This window comes from Engystomops pustulosus, chromosome 2, assembly GCF_040894005.1.
Source record: "Engystomops pustulosus chromosome 2, aEngPut4.maternal, whole genome shotgun sequence".
Classification (NCBI taxonomy): domain Eukaryota; kingdom Metazoa; phylum Chordata; class Amphibia; order Anura; family Leptodactylidae; genus Engystomops; species Engystomops pustulosus.
In genome coordinates, this window is record NC_092412.1 from 46,321,424 (window position 1) to 46,347,568 (window position 26,145).

At 41.0% G+C, this 26,145-nt stretch overlaps 1 protein-coding gene across 1 annotated transcript in view; it reads left to right on the forward strand.

Annotated features, from left to right (window-relative positions):
* The first annotated feature begins 1,333 nt into the window (after positions 1-1,333).
* FREM2 (FRAS1 related extracellular matrix 2) overlaps positions 1,334-26,145 on the forward strand; it is a 134,689-nt gene continuing 109,877 nt past the window's right edge. Inside the window, exons 1-2 of the mRNA XM_072134448.1 lie at positions 1,334-6,433; positions 18,148-18,237. Coding sequence (XP_071990549.1) covers positions 1,450-6,433; positions 18,148-18,237 — 5,074 coding nt within the window. The 5' untranslated portion in view covers positions 1,334-1,449. The remainder of the gene's footprint in view (positions 6,434-18,147; positions 18,238-26,145) is intronic.

Genomic DNA, 26,145 nt, shown 5'->3' on the forward strand with positions numbered 1-26,145 from the left:
GACTGATAGAGACAGATTGGAATTATATACACATTTAGAATATATATTTAACAGTGAATTAGAGAATGTGTTGTTTTATTATCCTGAGTATATTTAAGAATCCTTCTCTCCATGGGAAAACCCCCTTAAGATGCCCCCCCCCCCCTATATCTCTCAAACTAGTACTGTAAACAGAAGACATGAAAGAGATCTCCAGGAATGACTATTTATTCTATGTTCTTAGGATATGCTGTCAATATTAAAATGATGGACACCAGGACCGCAGATGGCACCATGCTCTGAAGAGAGGCCACACCAATAGTTATTCCTAGAAAATCCTCTTAAGTTTATGCCTATTATTGGCCATCACAGAACATAGGTGGCCATTGGTCTCTTTAACTTTTCTGCTGTAATTCCCATAAAAGCTGCTTTATAAGTGCTGATGTGTAAGCAGCACTAAATTGTCTTGTCTCAGTGATACTGAAAGTGCTGCTGTCTAAGTGGTACCTAGATCTTCATCCTTAAACCAATCTTTCACAAATCTGGATTTGTGGTAGGAAGCCATCAGGTTGCCCCTGGGGGAGTCGTCCCAGTTTAGTGGCAGGTCAGGATATTCCAGTGGACCGGCAGTCAGTCAGTAGTCAGTGTACAGGCCAAGGTCAGGTAAGGCAGATGTTCTTTTTATAATAGTAGACCTGATAAAGGTGTGGGCAGGCAGAAGAGGTCCCGATATGGTAGGTGACATAAGGAAGGGTCAAGTGCAACAAGTTGAGATATGGAACCTTTTGACACTTTATAGGAAGGGAAAGGAGACAGGTGTTAGAGCAGAGACAATGTCACTAGATGTCACTAAGCTCAGTGATTGACCACAGAACCACTTATCAGAGTCACCTGACAATAAGTGGAGCTGAAGAGGACAGGGGGCAGGTAAGTGCATTTTTGTTACATTAACACAATGCTGAACTAAAGCAACTTAAGACAGTGTAACTAAGTATCCCTATGGAGTACAGTTCTATCCTAGTACTGTTAGTCACTATAGACTAGACTATAGCGTCTACGGATAAACAGTATTTTTTAGTAGAAAACGCTGTTTATGAACGCAGACCTATCATTGTGAGGAGCCTGACAGCCCAGAGCGTTACATTAGGATAAGAAGTCAGGTCTATCTTATGCACAGTCCTTAGGGACTGTCATGGTGTAAGTGACAGCTCCGGGAGTGTGGGGACTACAGGTCCCAGTGCCGACCTCCCGGCCGGTCACCTGCTGCTGTGCCGCCCGCTCCCGGCCTCCCACCAATGGCCTCCTCCGGGACTCCGCTGCCTCCTCCCACTGCTTGCACTGGGACTCCCTCTGCCGCACAGGGAGAAGCCCGGAGTGCAGGCTCCGGGGAGGCAGCTCTCACACTCACTGCAGCCGCAGATCAATGACCCCCACAGACAAGTGACGCTGCAACTTCCTGCGACACACACCATGCGACTGCGGAGGACGCCGCTGCCGGGGCTATGGCTGCTGCTGCTACTGACCGGCTACACATGGGCACAGAGGGGGGCGCTGGAGGAAGCCCCCCTGACCTACGGACCTCTGGAAGACGAGATCCTGGTGGCCAATAATGGGATCAGGGTGCCCTTCGGGAGATCTGTCTACCTGGACCCAGTCCTAGACCTGGTGATCCAAGTGCAACCGGGAGACAAGTGTCACATCAGTGTCCTCAGCAATGACCCCCTCTCCCAGGGACCTGGGCACCTAGCCCCTAACAGGTTCCCTTGTGAGTTTGGAGCTCGGGAGGTGAAGTACTCTCACCTGGGTGCTCGCAGTCCCTCCAAGGACAGGGTGAAGCTACAGCTCAGGTATGACAGCCAGACCAGCACTGTCATCATCCCCTTCATGATAGAGGTGGAAGTGCTCTTCACCCAGCTAGAGGTGGTCACCAGGAACATGCCCCTGACTGTGGACAAGCTGCTGGGCACCAGTAACCCCATAGATAAGAAGATCCTGGAGTTTACCTATGACAGGACATTTGAAGTGTGCAGGATCACACCCCTGCTGGACCTTGGAGGACTTCCCTGGTATGGAAGGCTGCTACACAATGCTGGACATATGGTGGATTGTGGGGAGTTTCTACAACAAGGTGTCCGCTACCAACACACAGCTTCCACTCAGTCACCCAACAAGGACTATATCCCAATGTTGGTGGAGTTGCATGATAAAGTTGGAAATTTACTAAAACAAGAACATTTCCAAATCCTTGTTAGGATCAAGGAAGGTTTGGAGAATACTCAGCCTAAGCCTAGTTTCATAGCAATGATGATGATGGAGGTGGATCAGTTTGTCATGACAGCTATCACTCCTGACATGTTGGCTGCAGAGGACTTGGAATCCGACCCTGGGGATCTAATTTTTAATATCACCTCTTTCTTTGGTCCAGGACAAGGACAAATTGTAAGTACAGATGACCGTAACTTGCCTATTACCTCCTTCTATCAGAGGGATCTGCAGGAACTAAGGATTGCTTACAAACCACCACCTGAAGACTCTGACACTGAGAGAATTTTTGAGATGGTCTTGGAGGTGGTGGACACTGAAGGAGCTGTGTCTGAGCCCTTTTCTTTCATGATTGTAGTTAAACCAATGAATACCCTTGCCCCTGTGGTTACCCGTAATACTGGACAGCTTCTCTTTGAAGGACAATCACGTCCCCTCTCAAGTTCTCAAAATTTACAAATAAGTGATGAGGACAATCTTGATGATGTTAAAGTGACTGTACTAGATGGACTAAGACATGGGCAGCTGTACCTGCTAGGTTCACCTGAGAGCAAATTTTTTACTGCTTCTGATCTGGACCAAGGTAGAGTCATTTATCAACATGATGGTAGTGACACTTACAGCGACAACATCATCTTCCGTATGACAGATGGACTGCATGAAGTGGAGTTCCTCTTCCCAATAACGGTGGTGCCAACTGATGATGAACCTCCTATAGTTAATGCCAACACAGGTTTAATGATCTCAGAGAAAGAGGTGTCACCTGTGACTCCAGTTGTGTTGAGTGCGACAGATATTGACTCAGAAGACTCTACCATACGTTTCATTTTGGACTTACCTTACTCAATCCTTGGCCAAATGGTATTGCGTCAATCTGAGGTACCTGAAGACCCTTCTGAGTGGAAATTTTTTCCTGACCTTAATGTTTACGAAAAGGAAGTAAAGGAATGGACTCAACAAGACATATTAGATGGTAAATTATATTACGTGCATATTGGACCACACAGCACTGTCTCAGTCATGGACCAATTGATATTTAGAGTCCAAGATGACAATGATCCACCTAATCAGTCTGGTGAACACACATTTGTAGTAAAAATTAATCCCATTGATGACTTGCCTCCAGAACTATACCCAGGCACCACTCTTAGGATGGTGGTACAGGAATATCATCTAACCTACTTCAGAAGAAAATTCCTTCGATATACTGACTTGGATTCTGACGACAGGGACCTAAAATACACAATAACTATCCCTCCAACAGACACAGATGAAAACAACCCAGTACTGATGGGATTTATTGTTCTTACTGAAAACCCAGATCAGGTTGTTTCAGAGTTTACCCAAGCCCAGATAAACCACCACAAGATTTCCTACAAACCACCTGACTTGGAGCTTGGAATAACTCCACGTGTGGTGCAGTTTCATTATACTGTAGAGGATATGTCTGGGAATACAGCGGATGGGGTCTTTACTATTTTTCTGGAACCTGTAGACAACAAGCCCCCAAGTATCATTAATACAGGTTTTACTGTGTTTGAACGGGGGAGTCATGTTATCACTTCAGCAGAACTTGATGCCACAGATGCAGACACTGGCAGAGACAAAATTACATTCACTCTGACACAGTCTCCAAGACACGGCCAAGTACTCTACTCCAACCAAGTGATGGATGTTGGTGAGACATTTGTTCTGGATGACATACGGAATGGAAGGATAAGTTATATGCACAGCGGCGAGGAGTCCACCAGTGATTCATGTACCCTTGATGTTAGTGATGGAGTCCACGTTCTTACTATCATCATAAAAATCACTGTGCGGTTGGTGGATGATGAGGTACCTAGACTTATGCTACCTTCCGGAACAATTGGCTCCTATCTAGATGTTTTAGAAGGTAGCTCTTCTGAAATCACATCAAATGTCATTCAAGGCACTGATGCGGACACAGATGATCTTATGCTGACTTTCATTGTGGAAGACCCACCGCTTTATGGAGAAATTCTGGTCTATGGCATCCCTGCTGAAAGATTTTCTCAAAAGGATATAATTGATGGTGCTGTTGTTTATTCTCACACTTCTGGAGAAATTGGGTTGCAAAAAAAAGAAGACTCCTTCAACTTGACATTATCTGATATGTCTGAAGAATGGACTGTTGGAGGTAATAGAGTCACCGGAGTTCGTGTTCAAGTGACCATCCTTCCACTGGATAACCAGCCTCCAGTTGTTTCAGTGGATGACCAATTCACAGTTATTGAAGGGGAAAAAAGTGTTATCACCCCTTCCCATTTGAAAGCTCAAGATGGGGACACCCCAAATGATGACATCCTTTGCACTATAGTTGTACAACCTACATCTGGATATCTTGAAAATATTTCACCAGCACCAGGCTCTGAAAAATCTAGAGCAGGGACATCTATAAGTGCCTTTACCCTGAAAGATATTAGATTGGGACACATCTACTATGTTCAGAGCATTCACAAAGGTGTGGAACCTGTAGAAGATAGACTTACTTTCCACTGCTCTGATGGCATAAACTTTTCCCAAAAACACTTCTTTCCAGTAGTCATCATACCTGCCAATGATGAAAAACCAGAGATCTTTATGAGAGAGTTTGTGGTCATGGAGGGAATGAGTCTTGTCATTGATATTCCAATACTGAATGGAGCTGATGCTGATATCCCGGCAGATGACCTTATCTTTTACATCACAAAGCCACCAAAACATGGGCATATTGTCAACCAACTAGCTAATGGCACTGTTATAGTCAACAGCTTCAGCTTAGATGACATCAAAGAAAGCTCCACCATCCTTTATGAACATGATGACACTGAAACCAAAGAAGACAGCTTTGAGATAAAACTTTCTGACGGGAAACATTCAGTAGTCAAAACCGTTCTAATTATGATTATACCAGTGGATGATGAGACTCCTAGAATGACCATAAATGATGGACTAGAGATTGAAATTGAAGAAACTAAACTCATTACTAATAAAGTGTTAAAAGCAACAGATTTAGACTCAGATGACAAGTCTTTGACCTACATAATACGCTATGGGCCTGGTCAAGGACTCTTACAAAGGAAAAGACCAAATGGTGGCCTTGAAAACATTACATTAGGAATGAACTTCACTCAGGATGAGGTGGACAGGGAATTAATACAGTACCATCACTTTGGCCAAGAGGGAATTCGTGATCTCTTCAAATTTGATGTTACAGATGGCATAAATCCCCTGATTGATAGATATTTTTATGTGACTGTAGGAGGCATTGATATGGTTTTTCCAGATGTTATAAGTAAAGGGGTTTCTCTTAAAGAAGGAGGGAAGGTGACTCTTACAACGGACTTGCTCAGCACCAGTGATCTCAATAGTCCTGATGAACATTTGGTTTTCACCATCACAAGGGCTCCTGTTCGTGGGCATTTGGAGTGCACGGATCTACCAGGGGTTCCCATCACATCTTTCACCCAGTTGCAGTTAGCTGGTAATAAAGTTTATTACACCCACACATCCGATGACGAAATCAAGATGGACAGCTTTGAATTTGAGGTCACTGATGGATACAACCCAGTTTTCCGCACATTCAGAATATCCATCAGCGATGTTGATAATAAGAAACCAGTTCTGACCATCCATGAACTGGCAGTAAGGGAGAGCGAGAATAAGTTGATCACCCCCTTTGAACTTACAGTGGAGGACAGAGACACCCCAGATAAAAAGCTTAAATTCATCATCACACAGGTTCCGGTCCACGGAAAGATCCTGTATAACAACAGCAGAGCAGTAACCTCCTTCACAAAGCAAGATCTCAATGATAATCTCATCAGCTACAAACACGGTGGGACCGAGTCCACCGAGGACAGCTTCTCCTTCACTGTCACTGATGGCACCCACACTGACTTCTATGTGTTTCCTGACACTGTCTATGAGACCCGTAAGCCCCAGATGATGAAGATCCGCATTATTGCTGTGGATAATGGGGTCCCACAGATTGCAGTGAATAAGGGAGCCCCAACTCTGCGCATTCTGAGCACTGGACATTTGGGCTTCTTGATCACCAACAAGGTCCTTAAAGCAGAAGACAGGGACAGCACCCACATCTTACTCCGCATCCGAATTACACAAGGACCTAGTCATGGGTTCCTTATCAACTTGGACAAGGGGAACCACAGCATCAACCAGTTCACCCAAGGTAATCATTATGTGGTACTGATAATAGATGAGTTGTTTTATATAGTTTGTGTCTATGGTGCAAAATTTTAGTGCTTAGGTCAGCGTTTCAATTTCTGCTTTTGTCTTATACATTATATCTTTTTTTTGCTTGATCTTGAACTGAAGTATATTATTTTTTTGTTACTATAGTATATAGTAATATAACTGTATCGCTGTTCTAACCATTTTCCTTTTTCATGTAGTACATGGGCTGAGTATTAACCTTTTACAGTAACACACCGGACCCTTAGTCATCAAATTTTAAAATGAGGGAGAAATAGGAGATGCAGCTCACCAGTAGTCACCTGGGTGGAGCAACATTGATGAATAGTCATGGTGTCCCAGCAGTTAGTTAATGTCTTCTTTCTATATGTCTTCTATATGTCTTCTTTCTTACATGTATCTCTGATCCTATATAGGCAGAATGGATATTCTCATAACATATGACAGGTTGCCTTTAATTCTTTTTCCTTAATTAGCCTTGCTACACAAAATCGAAACTTTGGATTGTCATTTTCCATGAGGTTAATAAGAAAGCAACCACTCACCATGTAAATGCAGTCTAATCTGAAGGCAGCATGGTATAGAGCAGGAGGAGCAGAGCAGATTGATAGTTTATTGAGGCAAATTTCTATAGATTTTCAGTTAATATTTCTGCTCATTCTGGGATTAGGAGTCCAGTGGGCGGTCCACTCAGTGGCTTTCAGTCATCTCTGTCTGTAGAGTCATACACGGGTGACTACCCCTTTAACTAGATGACTGCATAATACCACAGTGTAAATATTACCTTAAAATGCTTATGCATTGAATTATTATTTTACAGTATTTTACTTCAATATATTTAAGCCCAAAAGCGTAGAATGAGTTTACAATATGTAACATTTCCACTATATTTCCACTTTCGGTTTTGGCCTTTAAAACCTGAACCAAAATACTAATGTTACAAAATTGCTATCTAAGGTAACATTTTATGCCATGTATAACACAAACTTCACACATTCCTATCCGGATCTTAACTCATCTTATTTGATATCTAGTCAGAGAAATATCCCGACTTCTACATCCATGTATAACCAGGTAGATTTGGCAGCGCATTGAGTTAACATGTGTTTATTAATGTAATGTTATCTCATGTGTAAACATATGTGTTAACAGTTGCGTTTTGTAAGTGCAAATGCTGTTTAATTAGGCAAATCTCTCTTCAGCTGTCGCATTGTCTTTTGTAATACATGTGTTAAATGCCACGTGTGACAGAACCTGAGGAAAGCTGCTTAAAGGGGTTGCCCAGTGGTTGAAAAACTTGGCTGTTTTAGATATATCCCATTGGTAGTGTGTGGTAATGCAAGAAAGCTCCTTTCATACAAACCTGTGATACCGGCACAAGCTACAATCTGGTGCTTAGCTGTTTTTGGACCTGTTCTTGGCCATGTTTTTTGACCTCCGGACAACCCTATTATTTTTCATGGAAGAGTTGTCTGTTTTCTCCCCGTTCATATAAAACCCTTCATATGCCCTTGTAGGTTAAGTTCCCTGATTGTCTGGGATTTGAAAAACTTGCTTTCTTCCATAAACAGCGCCACACCTGACCTTGGCTTGTGCCGGTATTGCAGCTCAGTTATATAAAATTGAATGGAGCTTAGCCGCAATAATAGAGCACACTACCCACGGTCAAGGGGTGGCACTGTTTATGAATGAAAAAAGCCACATTTTACAAATCCCAGATAACCTCTTTAAGATAGAAATTATGTGGCCTGAATGCAGAGAAATTTAAAATTAAAATTTCTATTCATGATAACATAGACATGGCTGTTAGGTCTGTACAGTATCACATAGGAAGCAGGGTACTGCCTATCAAGTCTGAGCGGCTGGTGAGAGCCAGAGCGGGTGCACTGGGCCTTGCGGCCATATCACATTACCCATAAGGCCATATGCTTAGTTTAAATGTGACAGGTTCCCTTTAAGTCACTCAACACTTGGCTTTCCCTTTCATGGGACAATTTCAAGCCTTGTAAAGCTGGAAGGATCACTTTTAGGAAAGTTTGTTCAAGCCTCTCCCACCCACCAAAAACATGGGATTGCTTCATGTCATCCAGAATGAGCCCAATGAGACCCCTCAGTTCAGTGACCGCCAATACTTACCACCCAGCAGGGACTATTGGCAAACCAATGGGGGAAAAGTAGTGAAGTGGTATTAGTTTACTTTTTCCTTTTTTTCACGCACCTATCCAAGCTTCTTGGTGGTTTTGCTAAATTCTAGGAAAAGCTCTTTGAAGTGGTATTCCCATGTATAAGTCCCACCTCAAGTCCCACCTCAAGGATCCTTACACGGGGGTCTGGAGAATTATCTCTCACTCCAGGGAGATGAACAGTAGGTGTTCATATTGGTTATAACCCACTTAATACAGGTAAAACAACAGAAAATAATTTAATTGATATTTCCTGTACGCAGGGACTGCTGGGACCCCACTGACCATGAGAACAAATCCCTGAAGTTCACAAGAATGGGTTTCCTATTCATTCTTATTGAATAAGGGGAAGGCTGAGCATACATACTGCCAAATCATTTCATACAATGGGAGGGTCGAAAATAGCAGAACACAGCACTCGGGTATCTCCAGCACTTACATAGACAGTGAATGGGGGTCCTGTTCTTACTAATGAATGAGCGGTAGGTTTAGCATACCTACTGCCAATACAAAAAATCATAAATTGCAGAACATAGCGCTTTGGTATTTCTAGCACTTACATAGACATTGAATGGGGTCCTAGTTTCACTAATTGAATTAGCAGAAGGTTGAGCATACATATTGCCACTCGATATTATACTATGGGAGGGTCAGAAATTGCAGAACGCGGCCAGTTGGTATCTCCAGAACTTACATAGACAGTGAATGGGGTCCTGTTCTCACTAACTGAATGAGCAAAAGGTTGAGCATACATACTGCCACTTCACATAATGTGGCAGGGTCGGAAATTGCAGAACACAGCTCTCGTATATCTCGAGCACTTACATAGACAGTGAATGGGGTCCTGTTCTCACTAAATGAATGAAACAGTAACACAAACATATGTCCTGCCACTCATTACTATGGGAGGGTCGGATATTGTAGAGCACAGCACTCTGGTATCTCCAGCTTTCTTATTCACTATGTATATAGCTGAGCATAGTTCTGAGTCTTCATTAGTAGTCAATGGAGTGGCAGTAGGTGTGCTTGACCTTCTGCTTCATTCAGTTAGTGAGAACGGGACCCTCATTTTCGTCACCTGCAGGGTTTTGCCCTCATGATCTGTGGGGGTCTCAGCAGTCGGTTCCCCACCAATCAGATTATTATCCCCTATTCTGTGTATAGGGAGTAACAGTTAAAGTTGAAACTACTTATTTTCTCTGATTTCTTTCATGTCAGACGGAGTGTATTTTATTCCCATTTGCCTTGAATCTCTCTGCAGCTGCTTTATTGCGGCCACATTTTGATGAAGATAAGCAGCTGTGTGCGGATTAGGAAACACTTAAAATAGCAAAAGTTTCGAAGTGAAGGTCTGCGGCACTGAAAGACACAATCGCCCAATGCCAAATGGATCTAGTTCAAAGTGCAGGACGGCGGGCGACATCCTGCCATGATAGTGCCCCCTGGTACCAGCAGCAGGGTGGTATGTGCCAGACACACAATAAATCTCATCATATTAAATACTTAACAAGATTGACAAAATGTTATTTTAGTCGTGGGATGCAGCCGTGTTGCAATCTGCTGCGAGTCATTTATGGATCTCAGACTTTTGATCTCTCGGTTTGTACAATCCTGTAACAAACAATTCTTAACTCCATTATTACTGGAGAGGTTCCAGAAGGAGAGGATTTAGGAAGAGCCACATTTCGGGATATGAGTTTGAACCTGCTGGTGTTAGGTGATCCTGCTCCTCTCACTCAAGCCCAGACAGGTCCTTGTAGCCTGCGGGCAAAGGTAAAAAGCTGCAACTCACGGCTGAGAAACAATGTAACCGCTAAGAGATCAGTAAGTGATATAGACCAGCGCCAGGTATCAGCTAGTGGAGATCTGATGATGGATATTACACACCAGGAAAGATGTATATTGTCTCCATATGAATTACTAGCAGTCATAAGTAATGATAAAAGAAAACAAATACTGTATATACTCGAGTATAAGCCGACCCGCGTATAAGCCGAGGCCCCTAATTTTACCACAAAATACTGGGAAAACCTATTGACTCAAGTATAAGCCGAGGATGGGAAATGTATTGGTCACAGCCTCCCCAGTATATAGCCAGCCAGCCCCTGCCCCAGTGTATATAGCCAGCCAGCCCCTGCCCCAGTGTATATAGCCAGCCAGCCCCTGCCCCAGTGTATATAGCCTGCCAGCCCCTGCCCCAGTGTATATAGCCTGCCAGCCCCTGCCCCAGTGTATATAGCCTGCCTGCCCCTGCCCCAGTGTATATAGCCTTCCAGACCCTGCCCCAGTGTATATAGCCTGCCAGACCCTGCCCCAGTGTATATAGCCTGCCGCACCCTGCCCCAGTGTATATAGCCTGCCGCACCCTGCCCCAGTGTATATAGCCTGCCGCACCCTGCCCCAGTGTATATAGCCTGCCGCACCCTGCCCCAGTGTATATAGCCTGCCGCCGCTGCCAGACAGATCGCACAGAAGATATACAGGGGTCGTCGGAAAGGTGAGTTTAGATATATTTATTTTTTTGACTCGAGTATAAGCCGAGTTTGAGGTTTTCAGCACATTTTTTGTGCTGAAAAACTAGGCTTATACTCGAGTATATAAGGTATATAGCAAAAAGCAATTCAAAATTACATGCAATATGATGTAGAATGAAAATTCTGAATCACATCAAAATCCTATACAATGAACTCCTATATAATATAATATTATGTACAACACAGTCACAATAGAATCTTTTATAATTTAATAATAGACGATGCAAAAACAATATAATCCTATGTAATATAATCCTATATAAATCATAAAATGCTACATAATATAATGACTGTAGATTTCTATGTATTATAATCCTGTACAATAAAATAACAATATAAATGCCTATATAATATATATATATATATATATATAAACAATCCAATAACATTATATTCAAAACATATTTTAGAAGAAGGATGATAAATGTAGTGACACCTTTAAATCGACCTGGTGATGGAAAGCAGGAAAAGCTGCAGAGAATGAACTGTCTGTACCCACTGATACCCAAAGGGCTATAGAAGAGGTAGGTGGGTGTATATGGAATAATGTCCAGAGGATGAACGCTGTATGGCACAACACTAATACTAATAATCTTTATTTATATAGCACCAATATTTTCCGTAGAGCTTTACATACCATAGGGGACACATACAAATATTATATTATATATGACAAACAGTCCTATGGAACAATAGGAGTAAGGGCCCTGCTCACAAGAGCTTACAGACTATGACAAATGTATTAAAGTGCAGTATCCAACCAGATATTTAAAACAAATGGGGCAACAGAACAAGGAAAAAGTTCAACAGATCTAGGTGTCAGCTTACCTATAAATCTACCATCAAAATCCATCATGATTAACCAGGGACATCTTCTCATAGGTCCAGGCACTGTGTGATAATCTTCTTATATTTATTATCCATGGCCTTCTTACTTCTAAATCAGTGTTTAAAATTATGCTAATGAGCAGGAAGTGCTCTGGGGGTGTTACCAGAGCCCCTCTGTGCTGTACATTTTCAGGCTTTTAAACTGCACAGGAGCACGGCTCCCCCTCCCCACTAGCATGGAGTGGGCCTGCTGGTTTATCACCACAATTTCAAAAGTGAATTTTAGAAGGAAGTAGGCCATGGATAAGAAATATAAGAGGATTACCACAGTCACGCTGCCTGGATCTATAAGTAAGTGTACCTGGTTTATCATGATGGATTTTGATGGTAGATTTCATTTAACACCAACTGAGATGATGACAACCCATGCACATTTCAGCAGTGAAGCTTTCATCTGGGGCTCACATGACCATTGGTTTTATATATCTAGTTGCATACAGTCTTGGTTCTCAGGACATTATTACATATGCGCCCATCTACCTCTTCTATAGCCTTATGGGTATTGGTGGATGCAGTCCTTGCTTACTGTCTGTTGCTTTTCCCTTATTGAGATAACTCTTTTGTACCTATTTATCATCTTTTTTGAACATGTGTCAAAAATATGTTTTTAATATGATATTCAATATATATTCATTTTTTATACACTCCTTAGTTTCTTATCGTAGTGGTTTTATGTATTTTTGCCCATTTGATATATAAGTAGTAGTAAACTATCCCTTGCCTTATTGGACACTATTACAGTCCAATAACAATAGAACCCTATTCTACTATAATCCTATACAATTTCATCATAATATTGTCCTATATAATACAATGATATATCATCTGATCGCAAAATATAATGCTTTATTTTATTATTCCATACAATGTAATCATAATATATTCTGATATAATATTTTCCTAAAGATATATATACTCGAGTATAAGCCTAGTTTTTCAGCACAAAATTTGTGCTCAAAAACCCTAACTCGGCTTATACTCGAGTCAAATAAAAAAATAAAGTCAAAACTCACGTTTCTGACGTCACCCGTAAGTCCTCTTCTGTCTCCGATGCTCCGGTGCCACCTTGGGTCCTTCGGATCCTCTTCAGGTTCTTCGGCTCCTCTTGGGGAAGTTCCGCTCCTCTTCGGGTCCCCTCGCGATGCCAGTGGCTCACAGACAATGACGTCGGCAAGCGGCTGACGTCATTCTCTGTGCCAGCCGAGCACGGAGACCCGAAGAGGAGCTGGAGATGAGCGGAAGAATCCAAAAAGGACCGTAGGACCTGAGGCGGCACAGGAGCATCGGAGACAGAAGAGGACCTACGGGGGACGTCAGAAAGGGGAGTACAGTGTTATTTTTTTTTCCTACTACAGGGGCTGGGCAGGCTGTATACTACGGGGGCTGGGCAGACTGTATACTACAGGGGCTGGGCAGACCGTATACTACAGGGGCTGGGCAGGCTGTATACTACAGGGGCTGAGCAGGCTGTATACTACAGGTGCTGGGCAGGATATATGCTACAGGGGCTGGGAAGGGTATATGCTACAGGGGCTGGCAAACTATATAGTACAGGGGGCTGGCAGATTGTATACTGGGAGGCTGTGACCAATGCATTTCCCATCCTCGGTTTATACTCGAGTCAATAGGTTTTCCCAGTTTTTGTGTTGAAATTAGGGGTCTCGGCTTATATTCGGGCTGACTTATACTTGAGTGTATATATATATATAGCCCACATGGACAGCGTCCCCCTTTTAGTTCAGTGTTTCATCCTTAGGGGGGACACACGTGGCGTTTTGAATCCGTTTTTAGGCCGTTTTTAAGCAGTCCATTAAGCAAGCGTTATTGAAAACGCATCCGTTTTTTTGAAAAAGCATCCCTTTTTGACAGTTTTTCCCAATTATCTTAATTGATAATTGGGAAAAATGGATAAAAACGTTTTAAAAAGGGTGCTTTTTCAAAAAACACACGTTTTTTATGGACTGCTTAAAAACGGATTACAAATTGGTTGAAAACGCTAACGTGTGCCACGACCCTTTTTGGTCCTTGTCTTAATATAATCTATGTGAACTCCTTACTTAATGTACAGCCCCATGGGAATAATGGTGCTCCATAAATAAATAATATTAATCAAATACATTACATTCCTACTTAATAAAAACACAAAAGAATCCTAAATAATAGAATCATATTCGATATGATCACAATGTAAACCTACATATAATTTATGATTCTATACAATAACAAAACAAACATGGGTGGTCATTTATCTTTAGTCTGGAAAGTTGCACCTGTCTTTTTTGGGGGGAGGGGGTTTGGGCTTGTTTGATTTATCTTAGAGGGTGATAAATCTGGCATCACTCAGGTTTTTTTTGCCGCAGCGTCTTTTTAAAACATCAACATCTGGATTACAAAGATAAATCAGACGCAACACTGGAAAACTCCGGTGCTTTGAACTTTGTGAAAAAGTCGCCCAAAAGGTGCAAACTCATCAATTTTGCAAAAAATTGGCAAAAAAGAAAAAAATATTTGATAAATCCCTCCCATAAAACATAATCCTATACAATATGATCACAGTATAATCCTAAAAAAAAAATCTATTCAAATGATCACCATATAACCCTCTATATATCATATCCATATAATATCAATATATTCCTGTATAACATAATCTTATACAATATAATCACAATCTCATCCTAGATATTATTATACAATCTCAAGGCAGTATAATCCTATAGAATATAATGACAGTATAATCCTATGCATTATAATTCTAAACAATACAGTTGCCATATAATCCTATATAATGTAATTAGAATATAATCCTATATGATATACGGTAATTGGAATATAATCCTATATAATCTAATTCTATACAAATAATCACAATAGTAAATAATAGGAATAGTATTAGCTAGAGGCAATGTAAGCATATATACATTTCTATAAGTAGTTTAAAGGGCACTACACCCTAAATGTAACTTGGTTACTATAATTCTATACAATAGGAGAGCATTGACTTTGTAACTATAAGAGGGTCCTTAGAGCACGACCTCCCATGGTGACCTGTATATGTTCTATGCAAGTTGGGAAACGTGCCCTATACACTATATACTTTTTTGTTAACCGAAGACCTCTTTAAAATTGTTGTTTTTTTCACGTCCGTGGTTCAGTGATTTCCACGGATTGGCTATTTTTTTTTACTGATGCGGATCATGGAAGGCAATAGAATAGTAACAATAATAATTCTTTATTTATATAGCGCACACAGATTACGCAGCGCTGCACAGAGCTTGCCAAATTGGTCCCTGTCCCCAATGGGGCTCACAATCTAATCAACCTACCAGTGTGGGAGGAATCTTTGCATATGTCGACCCTAGCCCAGGTCCCCAGCGCTGCAAAGCTATAATGCCAACCACTAAGCCACCGTGATGTCCTAGAAGTCTATGCTGGCCGCCAAAAAAATGCATGCAACATCCATTTTTTCTCACTGATGAGGCTGGAATACCAAGTGTGATGTTTTCAAAGAAACGTTACACCTTCAATTTTTTTTTGCGGACACGGAATAAAACAGAACAAAACGGAGACATTTTTCACTGAACCCTTTATGGACACATACAGATTGGTTTTCTCTTTCTGGCTTCAGTGATTTGTCTTACTGACTTGTTCTTTTCAATTTGCTTTATCGAACTTACCACAGATTTTTTTCACTTCAGTTACTCAAAAAGAGCAGGTTCTAAACAGATAACTGATCAGTGAAAAAAACTGTAGTGTGAAAAATCCCATTAAAAAGATTGGTTCAGTAAGGAATCAGTGGCATATCACTGAAGCCAGGAAGAGAAAACCAATCTATGTGTCCATAAGCCAAAATGGGTTCAGTGAAAAATCGCCGATGTGGAACAGCCCTAAGGGCTCTTTCGCATTGACGTTAATGTTCAGTTTTGCATCCGTTGTGTTGTGTCTCCGTTTTTCTTCCGTTTTGTCTCCGTGTCCTCAAAAAAACTGAAGGGTTAACATTGCTTTGAAAGCATCACACCTGATTTTTCAGCCTTATCAGTGAAAAAAATTGGATGTTGGATCCGTTTTTTGGCGGACCCATAGACTGCTATTGCCTTCCGTGATCCGTATCAGTGAAAAAAATTATGTTTCGTGTCAGAGAAAATACAAACAAATAGGAAAACACCTATAGGAATCAATGGATCTGTGAAGCATCCGTGGAAATCACCGAACCATGGATGTGAAGAAAAACAACGGCAATGTGAAAGAGCCCTAAGGCTGCTGTATTTATCCAATGTAAATAGGGTGGAGTGCAGGAGATGTTTTCAGCTCATCCTTTCCACATCACCCAGAAGGTTCCTGCTGTTAATTACTGGAACTAATCGGGTAAAAAAGTTGGATTTTATTCTCTTAAAAATAGTTCTTTCTAATAAAATTATTTTTGTGGTTCTTGGATTAGCTGATAAAATGTAAAGTGAATGAGGCCAAATTATCTCTCCCAATCCCGCATACACATGTACACTCTGCCTAACCCTGCATGCATGTATTTTTAAAAGTGGGGGGGAACACATTATAACACCTCTGATTTATCTCCACAAGAACAAAATTATCTGAACGCCGTCTGCGCTTCGATTGATGTCCCTTCATCCAGGGAATCCACCAGCGGGTGTCCGGAGCTCCGCCTCCATGACACTTTTATAGCATATCCACAGGATATCCAATAGATGTCTTATACATGTGTGTCCTACCTATGGGACTCACACCTACTACATGGACTTTGGCAGCTTGTAGCATGGACATATAAATTGCCCTCTAAGGGAAATGTTTTTTTCATGCTCCATGACCTGTGCAGAAGTCATTGTGCAGAAAGGGCTAGAAGGTGCTGAGATTATTTTGCCTTTAAATAGTAGATTGTTTAATAGAGGAAGTTCATCATGAACATAATGATTATGGACTGACTGCCAAAAAGTGATCCCTACAAAATAGGAAGTGTCATTCTTCCTTAAAGGGAACCTATCACCACATTTGCACATATTCAGCCAGTGACAGGCTCCCAAAGAGCCCTATTAACTAACGGACACCCTTCTTTTAGCTAAAAATTGTTTCCCTCTCATCCCCATAAATCAACTTTATCTTATATTACTTGGCTTCAGAGGGGGTGTGTCCTGCTCAGCCAGCTCCTCCCATCTTCTCCTCCCCATCTCCCATGCTTCTTACTCAGCATTCAGCACTCTATGTCATGTGACCAGGATGATGTCATCTAAGGTCTTTTAACCCAGTTACATTTGCAACATCTACCCCATGTATGTATCTGATTACATGAAATCACAGCAGCCTCAATGGACTTCTATTCCTCCCTATCCTCCATGGAGACATGCTGTGATTTCATGTGATCAGATACATGCATAAGGGTAGACTTAAGACCTTAGATTACATCATCCTGGTCATCTGACATTAAGTGTCCAATGAAGTAACAGAGCTTATCATAGCAGTGAGACCTGTTACCAACATAGACACTTCTGTCCTTGGGGCTACTGGGTCCAAAAGAAACATTTTTGCTATTAATCTAGTTACAATAAACGGGATTCAATGCTTTATTTGGCATTAAAGGGGTTGGACACTTCTTAATTAATCTCTACTATAAAACATGTCTCTGCATGTATAAGCCTCTTCTCACCATGCTTCCCTCTACATATACAGCTTCCTCTCTTACTGCTTTAGCCCACCCTCAAATCGTCTACCACTGTGTCTTTCTTTTCATTGTCAATTCTCACTTAGATAGACTGGTAGAGCCAGATGCCTCATAACTCTGCTGCTGCAGCTCCTCCTATTCAGCAGGGCTTAGACATGTAAACAAAGATTCACATCGTCTGTATACAAAAGTTTAAAAGTAAATACCAGGAAAGCTGAATCACTTGATGGACATTCAGGGATTATTCGCAAGACAACCTATGTAGTGACCAACCCCTTTACCTGATCTGTTGATGTGTTTTTGATAAAAAAAAATTTGCATATTTTTGTGTTCTATTATTACTATATATTTATATATCTTCTGAATTAAAAAAAATCATATTTTATACTCAGTTATTACACCTGTTTTCTTACAGCGGACATTGATGACATGAAGATCTGTTACGTGTTACGAGACAAGGAGAACGCAACAAGTGATATTTTCCATTTTAGTGTTGAGGACAGTGGTGAGTACTTTATACTTTACATATATTCTGATCCTTTAAAATCTATACTAAAATCTGATATGAAAAATAATTTTCTTTGATGTATGTGGGGATTTTGATCTGACATGTTCCTCTGCTATCCCTGATATAATAATTATTGCCATAATTTTGTTGTTTAATTGTTAATTTACAAAGTGAAAAAGTGAAACTGGGACATTATAGTTTTCTTTCATTATTTGGGCTAGCAATGAGAAATACAGAATTCTACTTTTTATTTTTTGGTCTGGATCTTTGATTTTAAAACAAGTTGAAGTTTAAAAACTGATTAAATAGTAAAACAAAATGTTTTTTACATTTATATCTATATTTTTTTACATTTTTAGCTTTACGTTTTTTAAATTTTATAGCTATATTATTCTAACTGACGTGTTACCTAAAACGGAGGCTTAATAGTATTTGGTGTAGCCTTCGCTCCAGAATTCGTTTAGGGTACTACACGCCCCCGTAGCCTTTGCAAATAATTTGCATAAAGATAGATTGAAGTTTATTTTGGCAGCAGCTGAAACCCTGAATTGGACAAAAATGGGATGGAGCTGCTGCTGCCGTAGGAAATCTGCATCAGGCATCACTTGAAAAAGTAGCATAGTTTCCCGATGTTAGATTTCCTTTAAGGGGAATCGTGATCCGGTCACAATGACAGTTGTGTGAATAAGCCCTTAGTGTAATAGACTTACATTAATAACTGGAGCGGCAGCTTCCTTACACCGGGATCCTGACAATCACGCGTTCAGCTGCCTAATCGCTCAGACAGAAGTCTAAAGCCTGTGCTGCAAATATGGTACAGTGTGGGTTTTACGGACCAGGACAACCCACTGTATATTTACGGCTGGGAAGTAGGTAATTGACCCTTCAGATAGGAGCGGGACTTAAAACACCACAATTGATCAGCTTTTTAAATAGATACCACTATTAGAAAAGTTCTTTTGCCTCTACACTCCATAGTACACACAGCGCCATATGTTGTATAGTGTCTGTGCTGGGTATTACAGCTTAGCCCCATTCCCTCGAACTTCTGAGTGGCGCTCAATGGAGAGTCATGACCTCTTCAATCAGCTGACTGATGATAGTGCCAGGTTTCTGAACCCCGTTGATCTTCCACCTATCGTGAGAATACGCTTTTAGTAAAATTCCAGAATACCCCTTTAATAGATCAGCCAAATAGTTTGGACTGTGAGCTATTTGATTGGCCTTTGCCATGCTCCTCGAGTGGTGACAGTAGAGCCACTGTCTACCTCCACACAATGTTCTCATGCTGGATCTCAAGAATGTCTGATTATCATTGTAAGTAAATCAAGGATAAATTATTAAAGCAGTTGGGGTAATTATGTATTTTGGGCAGACTTATGTTTTCATTACTGGATCATTATAGTCAGTAGATGACCACAGGTCCAACAATGTCTGGAGTCCTCCTCTGACCTCACTATTAATGGGCTGACATAGAGCCAGAAAAGGATTCGGATTCTTATTCCCAGAGGCTGAATAGTTAGATGTTATCCAATTTGGACACAGATATGTGTGGACAAATTGCACAATTATCCTGTGTCAGATGACAGATCAGCCAATGTGTCCCAGCTTACCCTAAGCGTGTACATCGGCATAGCTTACTTTCTGGGTTTGAGGTTAGAATGAACTGTTTCAGTCATCTCCCAAAAAAAGTGTGGAAAATGAACCAAAGTGGATTGTAAATGTTACCAATTTGGGTGCTCTGCCCTTTGGGTGGGGCTTAAGGGACCCGGCTTTTACCCTGCTTCTACTTGCACACTCAGGTAGGTTATGAAATGTCCTTTCTAGAATTCCCTCTTTTTATATTAATTCTACCTACAAAACCTCTAACCTACAAAAAATTACCTTAAAAGTAATATGTAAATGAGCTCAGAAGAGTCACTTTTTGCTTAAATTAGTCATATTTTAAGCTTGGTTGGATGTTCTTCACATCATATAATCCATATCTTCAGCTCTACAGTTCCTAAAACCATGGTTTTGGTTTCATATTTAAGATAATTTTCAAATCACATCAGGCTTGCTGTTCTGTGAGCTAAAGAGCTAGAGATACAGGAAGACATAGTTGGGAATGCGAGCTGCAGCTAAAGATCTAGCTCCTGACAATTTCTTTAACTGCATCAAATTAAAAGATGAGATTTTCATCTTTAATGGGATACGATAAGGTACCAAAGAACACATGATTTGGGTATCTGAAATGACACTACAGCCTCTAAAGATGACTCATTTCAGGAAAAAAGTGACTCTTCTCAGTTTTGTATATGACTTTGAATGTGATTTTTTTTTTATAGGTAAATGGCCTTTTTCATATGAAAAAGGGAATTCTAGAAATAATATTACATATCCTACATGAGTGGGCTGCTTATTTAGTGGAGTGAGAGTAAGCATGAACTAATAAATAAATTGCGGGAGATTTATTATACACCAGGTCCGACCTGCTACGCCTGCTAAAATTGCAAATACACCACCTCCACATCATGTGGGCGTGTTGGTGGCATATTCACAATTTTTATCACAAATTCTTCCTCTGCTTCTAATCCAGAAAACTGGCAGTGATAAATCTCCCCCATTAAGTATATCTGACAGTGGAACAGTGGAGACCATGAATGGTCTCTAAACATGTAGAGGTGCTTGGGTTTCACTACAACTACCCAGAACAGGTGGGATAAACACATTAGAAGAAGCCTTGTATGTGATGCTGATGTTTTGATGTCTTTGGCTTGTTTTAGGTGTGGTAGGCATTTTTATATGGCAGTTTAACAAACGTTATTACCCACATTGGCAACAATTTGCTAGTAAAAACCTGTTGATGAAGGGATGATAAATGATTAAGGTTAAGTGTGGGATAATATGGAATTTGTGGTGAGACAGCAGCCTGAGGAGGAACAAAAGAACGTACAATGTGATGCCGATTTTGGAAATAATGGAGAACAAATGGCTTTGTAGAAGTGAGAAAAGAGAGCAAGAAATAAGAATAGAAATAAATCTAGCATTAATAAACTTTATATATTATTTACTTATTACAGACTGAATTGTAACTTTCTAGACTTTTTTATAACTTTTTTTCTCCCACTCAAAACAACTGCTGAACGAATGCTTGGGCATCTTGGCGCCCACATCCCAAGAAGTGTATATGTCTTGGAAGGGGAGTAAAGTGCTGCTGGACAACTCTGCCAGTGGTTTATCGCCCAAGAACCAAAGGAACTGGCAGTAAATATCCAACTAGTAGGAAAAGTAGGAGGAAACCTGAAGGTCTTTTGGAGCCTGAAGGCACCAGGACCAGATACAACTACCTCTATCATCTATGTAGGACTTGGTTGTTTGGAGAACCTGGTGACCCTGTTGAGTTCTTTAGTCACTTGTCTATTTCCAAGGACCTATGATCATGTCACGCTGGGGTAGTGGGCTAATATTTTTGGGGTGAAGCTGCTTGACGGAAAACAACATATAACATGTTCATTCATCTTGAACAAAGGATATCTTGCTGAGCTGTTAAGATAGATTTGTTTTGGATATATTTCTGCAATCTTCAGCTTTATAAGAGGTGATGGCCCTCAGCTCCTTGTATATCCTCTGGTTGTTCTGGGATCACTTCGATGATTTACATGCCGAGGATATATTGTTATCGACGGAGCTTTGGGCAAAGTAATGAATTTCACTCATCAAGTAGTAAGAAAAAAGGCTGAAGACTATTGATAGGCAGCTGTGCTCGAGGGCCAAAATCTGCTCCATCACACACCGCCACCTGACACCACGGCTGATTTGGCGTTTTGCCTCTTTCTGTTCGGGCTTGTTGTTCATAGATATAATCATCTGACATTTGTGCTGTCAGACATATACGTGATGATGATGTCACATGAGGATCCTATCATTTATCTGGTTCTATACATCAAGACTTGCTGTCAGCTGTTTTATTAACTATCCGTTATATTAGGGGCTACTCTATGTTGTGTTGCTTTATGCACTTTTATATAGTAGTGAATATTCAGTATTTATAAGAAAATACTACTTAGAAATTGCTTTACCTTTTTGTTCTTTTTTTCATCCCCCTTGATCCTTTACCACTGCTGTGCTCAAAGGGGGTCTAGAACATTGAGACGGTGAAGGGCTTCTTTGACTTAATGAAAATTCTGTCCAATGAAGGGAGCTTTTATAAAATGATAAAGATCATACAGTGTATGCTGTTCCATCATCACCACTCTGGTGCCCCCTGCCTACCTGGATTTACTTGATTACTTGCCCTGCCCCCTACTCTCTGGTCGGTCATGTGTCGTAGGCAACCCATCAACCCCCCAGTCTAATAAAAGTGGACCTGCCTGGAGCCATGTGGATTCAAGGAGTTTAGATTTTTAGGGGTTTTTTTGTTCTGCTTTAATCTATTTGACACACCTTAGGAAATATTTTAATGAACTCATTAAAGACCTCTCAATGTTCCTCTAATGTTCTTTTCTACAAACCCCAGGACATATAATAAACCAATAACCATACTGATAGTCACTGGCTCACAGAAACTACAGCAGCTGAAGAACCTCATTTTAAAGGGAACCTGTCACCAGGAGACCCATTTTTAGCACTCCCCCAGTCCCCACAGAGCATAGTACATACACTGCCAAAGTGTTTTTGTATTAAAAATAGGTTTTACAGAAAAAAAGATATGTTATATTGTACCTTTCATTAGCATCTGCTGTGTGACTAGGCAGTTGCCAATTGGGAAGGGCTGGTAAAGAGCAGTTCCCCCCCCCCCACCCTTGGGAAACATGTGACCTTTTCAAATATATGAATAACTCCCCTCACTCGGGATTGGCTGTAGAGGAGCAGGAGGCGTCACTAAGCCAAGTGATGGGTGTTTTCATATATTTGAAAAGGTCACATGGAGTAGCAGTTCCCCAAGGGGGGGGGGGGGGACTGCTCCTTTCCAGCCCCTCCCAAAAGGCAACTGCCTAGTCACACAGCAGATGCTAATGAAAGGTACAATATAACATATCTTTTTTTCTGTAAAACCAATTTTTAATACAAAAACACTTTGGCAGTGTATGTACTATTCTCTGTGGGGACTGGGGGAGTGCTAAAAATGGGTCTCCTGGTGACAGGTTCCCTTTAAGGAAAGTTGGTCTGCTGGTGGCCTGTGATTGACGCAACAGAAGGAGGTTTCTGCAAAAATAATCAGTGACAGTTGAGAGCTTGCGACTACCAGAATAGATAAGTAGCACCACTCAACAGTAGATTGTAAGGTTTAAAGAGTTTTGGGGTAGGGAAATCTGTGTCGAATTACATGTTGGGCTTTCTAATACAGGTTTTGAACTACATTTCTAGGGGAATCCATTGATTCCCATTAGGAGAATCTGGCAAAAATCCATCAACATGCTTTTATTGAAGTATATATTTATGCACATGTATACACAAGTCAAAATTCATACTCATTGCCTGATTCTGAATTTTGTTAAGACCTCTTATCCTGGGTTACATACAAGATAGCTAAATTACCAGCATTCCGAGCTTCAGCTGTAACAAGGAGCCACTGATAAGTCAGGTGTCCGTAAGTTGGGGGCTGCCTAAATATGCTGTCAGTTCCATCAAAATTAGCGGATTTAACATACGCATATACTTGAGTATAAGCCTGGGCACCTAATTTTACCACAAAAAAACTGGGAAAACGTATTGACTCGAGTATAAGCTTAGGGGGGGAAATGCAGCCACTACTGTTGAATGAAATGTCCAGTAGTCTCCCCCCATTGATATAATGCCCATAGAAGATTACCCCCATTAATATAATGCCCATAGCAAAGCCCCCTTAAAAAAAATAGTACTCAACATCCGGCACTGACCACCAGCATCCTCTTCTTCCCGCAGCACCTCTTCGGGTTCTTGGCTAGGCCGTCAGATTCACATATATGCGACCTGCCAGCACATAAACTATAATATCAGTAGTCAGCGACACTGCTGTGTCATAGTTTCTGTGGCGAAAAACTTCGCTTATACTCGAGTATATACAGTATTTTTGCTTCAAAGGAAATCTACCATCAAAATCAGCTAAACCAGGGGCACTTACTCATAGACCCAGACATCGTGACTGTGGTAATCTTCTTGTAGTAGTAGTATTCTAAAAGCTTTTCAGACTCCATAGCATCATTTTAAAAGTTGATTGGAAGGAGGCCATGGATAACAAATATAAGAAGGTACCTCAGTCACAGGGTCTGGATCTATGAGTAAGTGTCCCTGTTTAACATGATGGATTTTGATGGTAAATTTTCTGTAATCTGAGTGGAAAATTTTTCAGTTTTGTGTATTTTGTGAATTTATTGCGTCTGCATATTACTTTACTGATCTGTGATAGTTGACTATCTGGCTAGGACAAGTAATCTGTAGGTCTGGGTATGAAGGAAGTAATACATGACGCGCCATTAGTTATCTTTGTTAAAGCGACGCGACAGTCATACTCCCAAACAATTTGTCGTCTGCTATTTCATGTCCGCACACAATGCTTATCTCTTCCTGGTCACTTTGTTCCACCTCTCCACCATAACAAGAGTCGACATCAAAGCCTTATGATGTGCGGTTCAGGTAGATTTTGGCACAAGCTCAACATCGCCAACACTTACTCCTGTGTTCCTGGGAAGAATCCAAGTCCCGCAAGAGTAAACACATTACTGAGAGAATTCAAGGACTCTTTTCCTAGTACTCAAAGGTTCTCGAAAATCCTTACTATGACCTCTCATGTCTGTGTCCTGGAGTTTGTTTTGGTTCCTTTCAGCCACAGTCTTAGTTTCCTGTCATATTTGGCAAATACATGTTTGGTATTATTTCTTTTTTCTTAATTTTAGCCGGTGCCCGGTACAATGACTATTTACCTCAGATTTTTCTCTTGCTTTGCTTGCACTTTCTAAGCCATAAGATTAATTGCTTGGCATGGAGCACTGCGATGAGGTTAGCCAAGTGTGGCCGTGAAGTACCCGCCAGATGCTCACTCGCACCTGCAGAACTTGTCCAAAATGCAATTAGAGCTTATTTAATAATGTACTAATTAAATATATCTTGAAAATTCTGGGTTATTTCCAATCGTCAAGTAACACAGTAGAACGTTGGAAGCGATGCCAGTACCAAATTCCTAAGACATAGAGTTTTTCTATAGTATTGTTATACATACTGGCCCTGGTTTAAAGGCGACTATCTAAATAGTAGGTGATGGAACATTGCTAGTATATGTTGTCATATTTTGATTTGTAGGGGTGATGTATGATGCACCTTGCCCATACAGATTTTGTTTGCACTGTTGATCACCACCTGACATCACTTCCCATATTAGTGACACCTATTTTAAAGAAATTGTATCACCTACTGTATGTATTTCTTACTAATAAATAGCTAATTCTGAGATGTTCTTTTTTTCTTGGAATGTGATTATGGGGATTACCATCTTTAGCCTGTTTATTGTAACCCTGTCTTTGATGATAGTGATATGACTGCTGCATAGTGTTGAGTAGAACCGCAAAGTTCAGGTCCGTACCAAACTTTGGCGGTTCGGGCCCCACAGACCCAAACTCGGAATTAATCAGAAGTTTGGTTTTGGGTCCGACTCCTACCACCGGTAACACTGTTAACGCTAACTTTGTAAATGCCGTTGTTGGCATTTAAATTGATCTGGCACATGCGCGCTGGCATTTACATGAATGGGATGCAGAAGATCAATTTAAATACAACTGGCATTTAAACAGTTAACACCCAAGCTTGGTACCAGCACCGATAGCGGACGTTAATGAGGGTGTTTTTCATGTATGGTACCCGGACCTGAACAGAATTTTCAAGTTTAGGTAGGCTGGAACTTCATTTTGTCCGCTCATTACTACTACTGAGTAGTGATCTCTAAAGAAC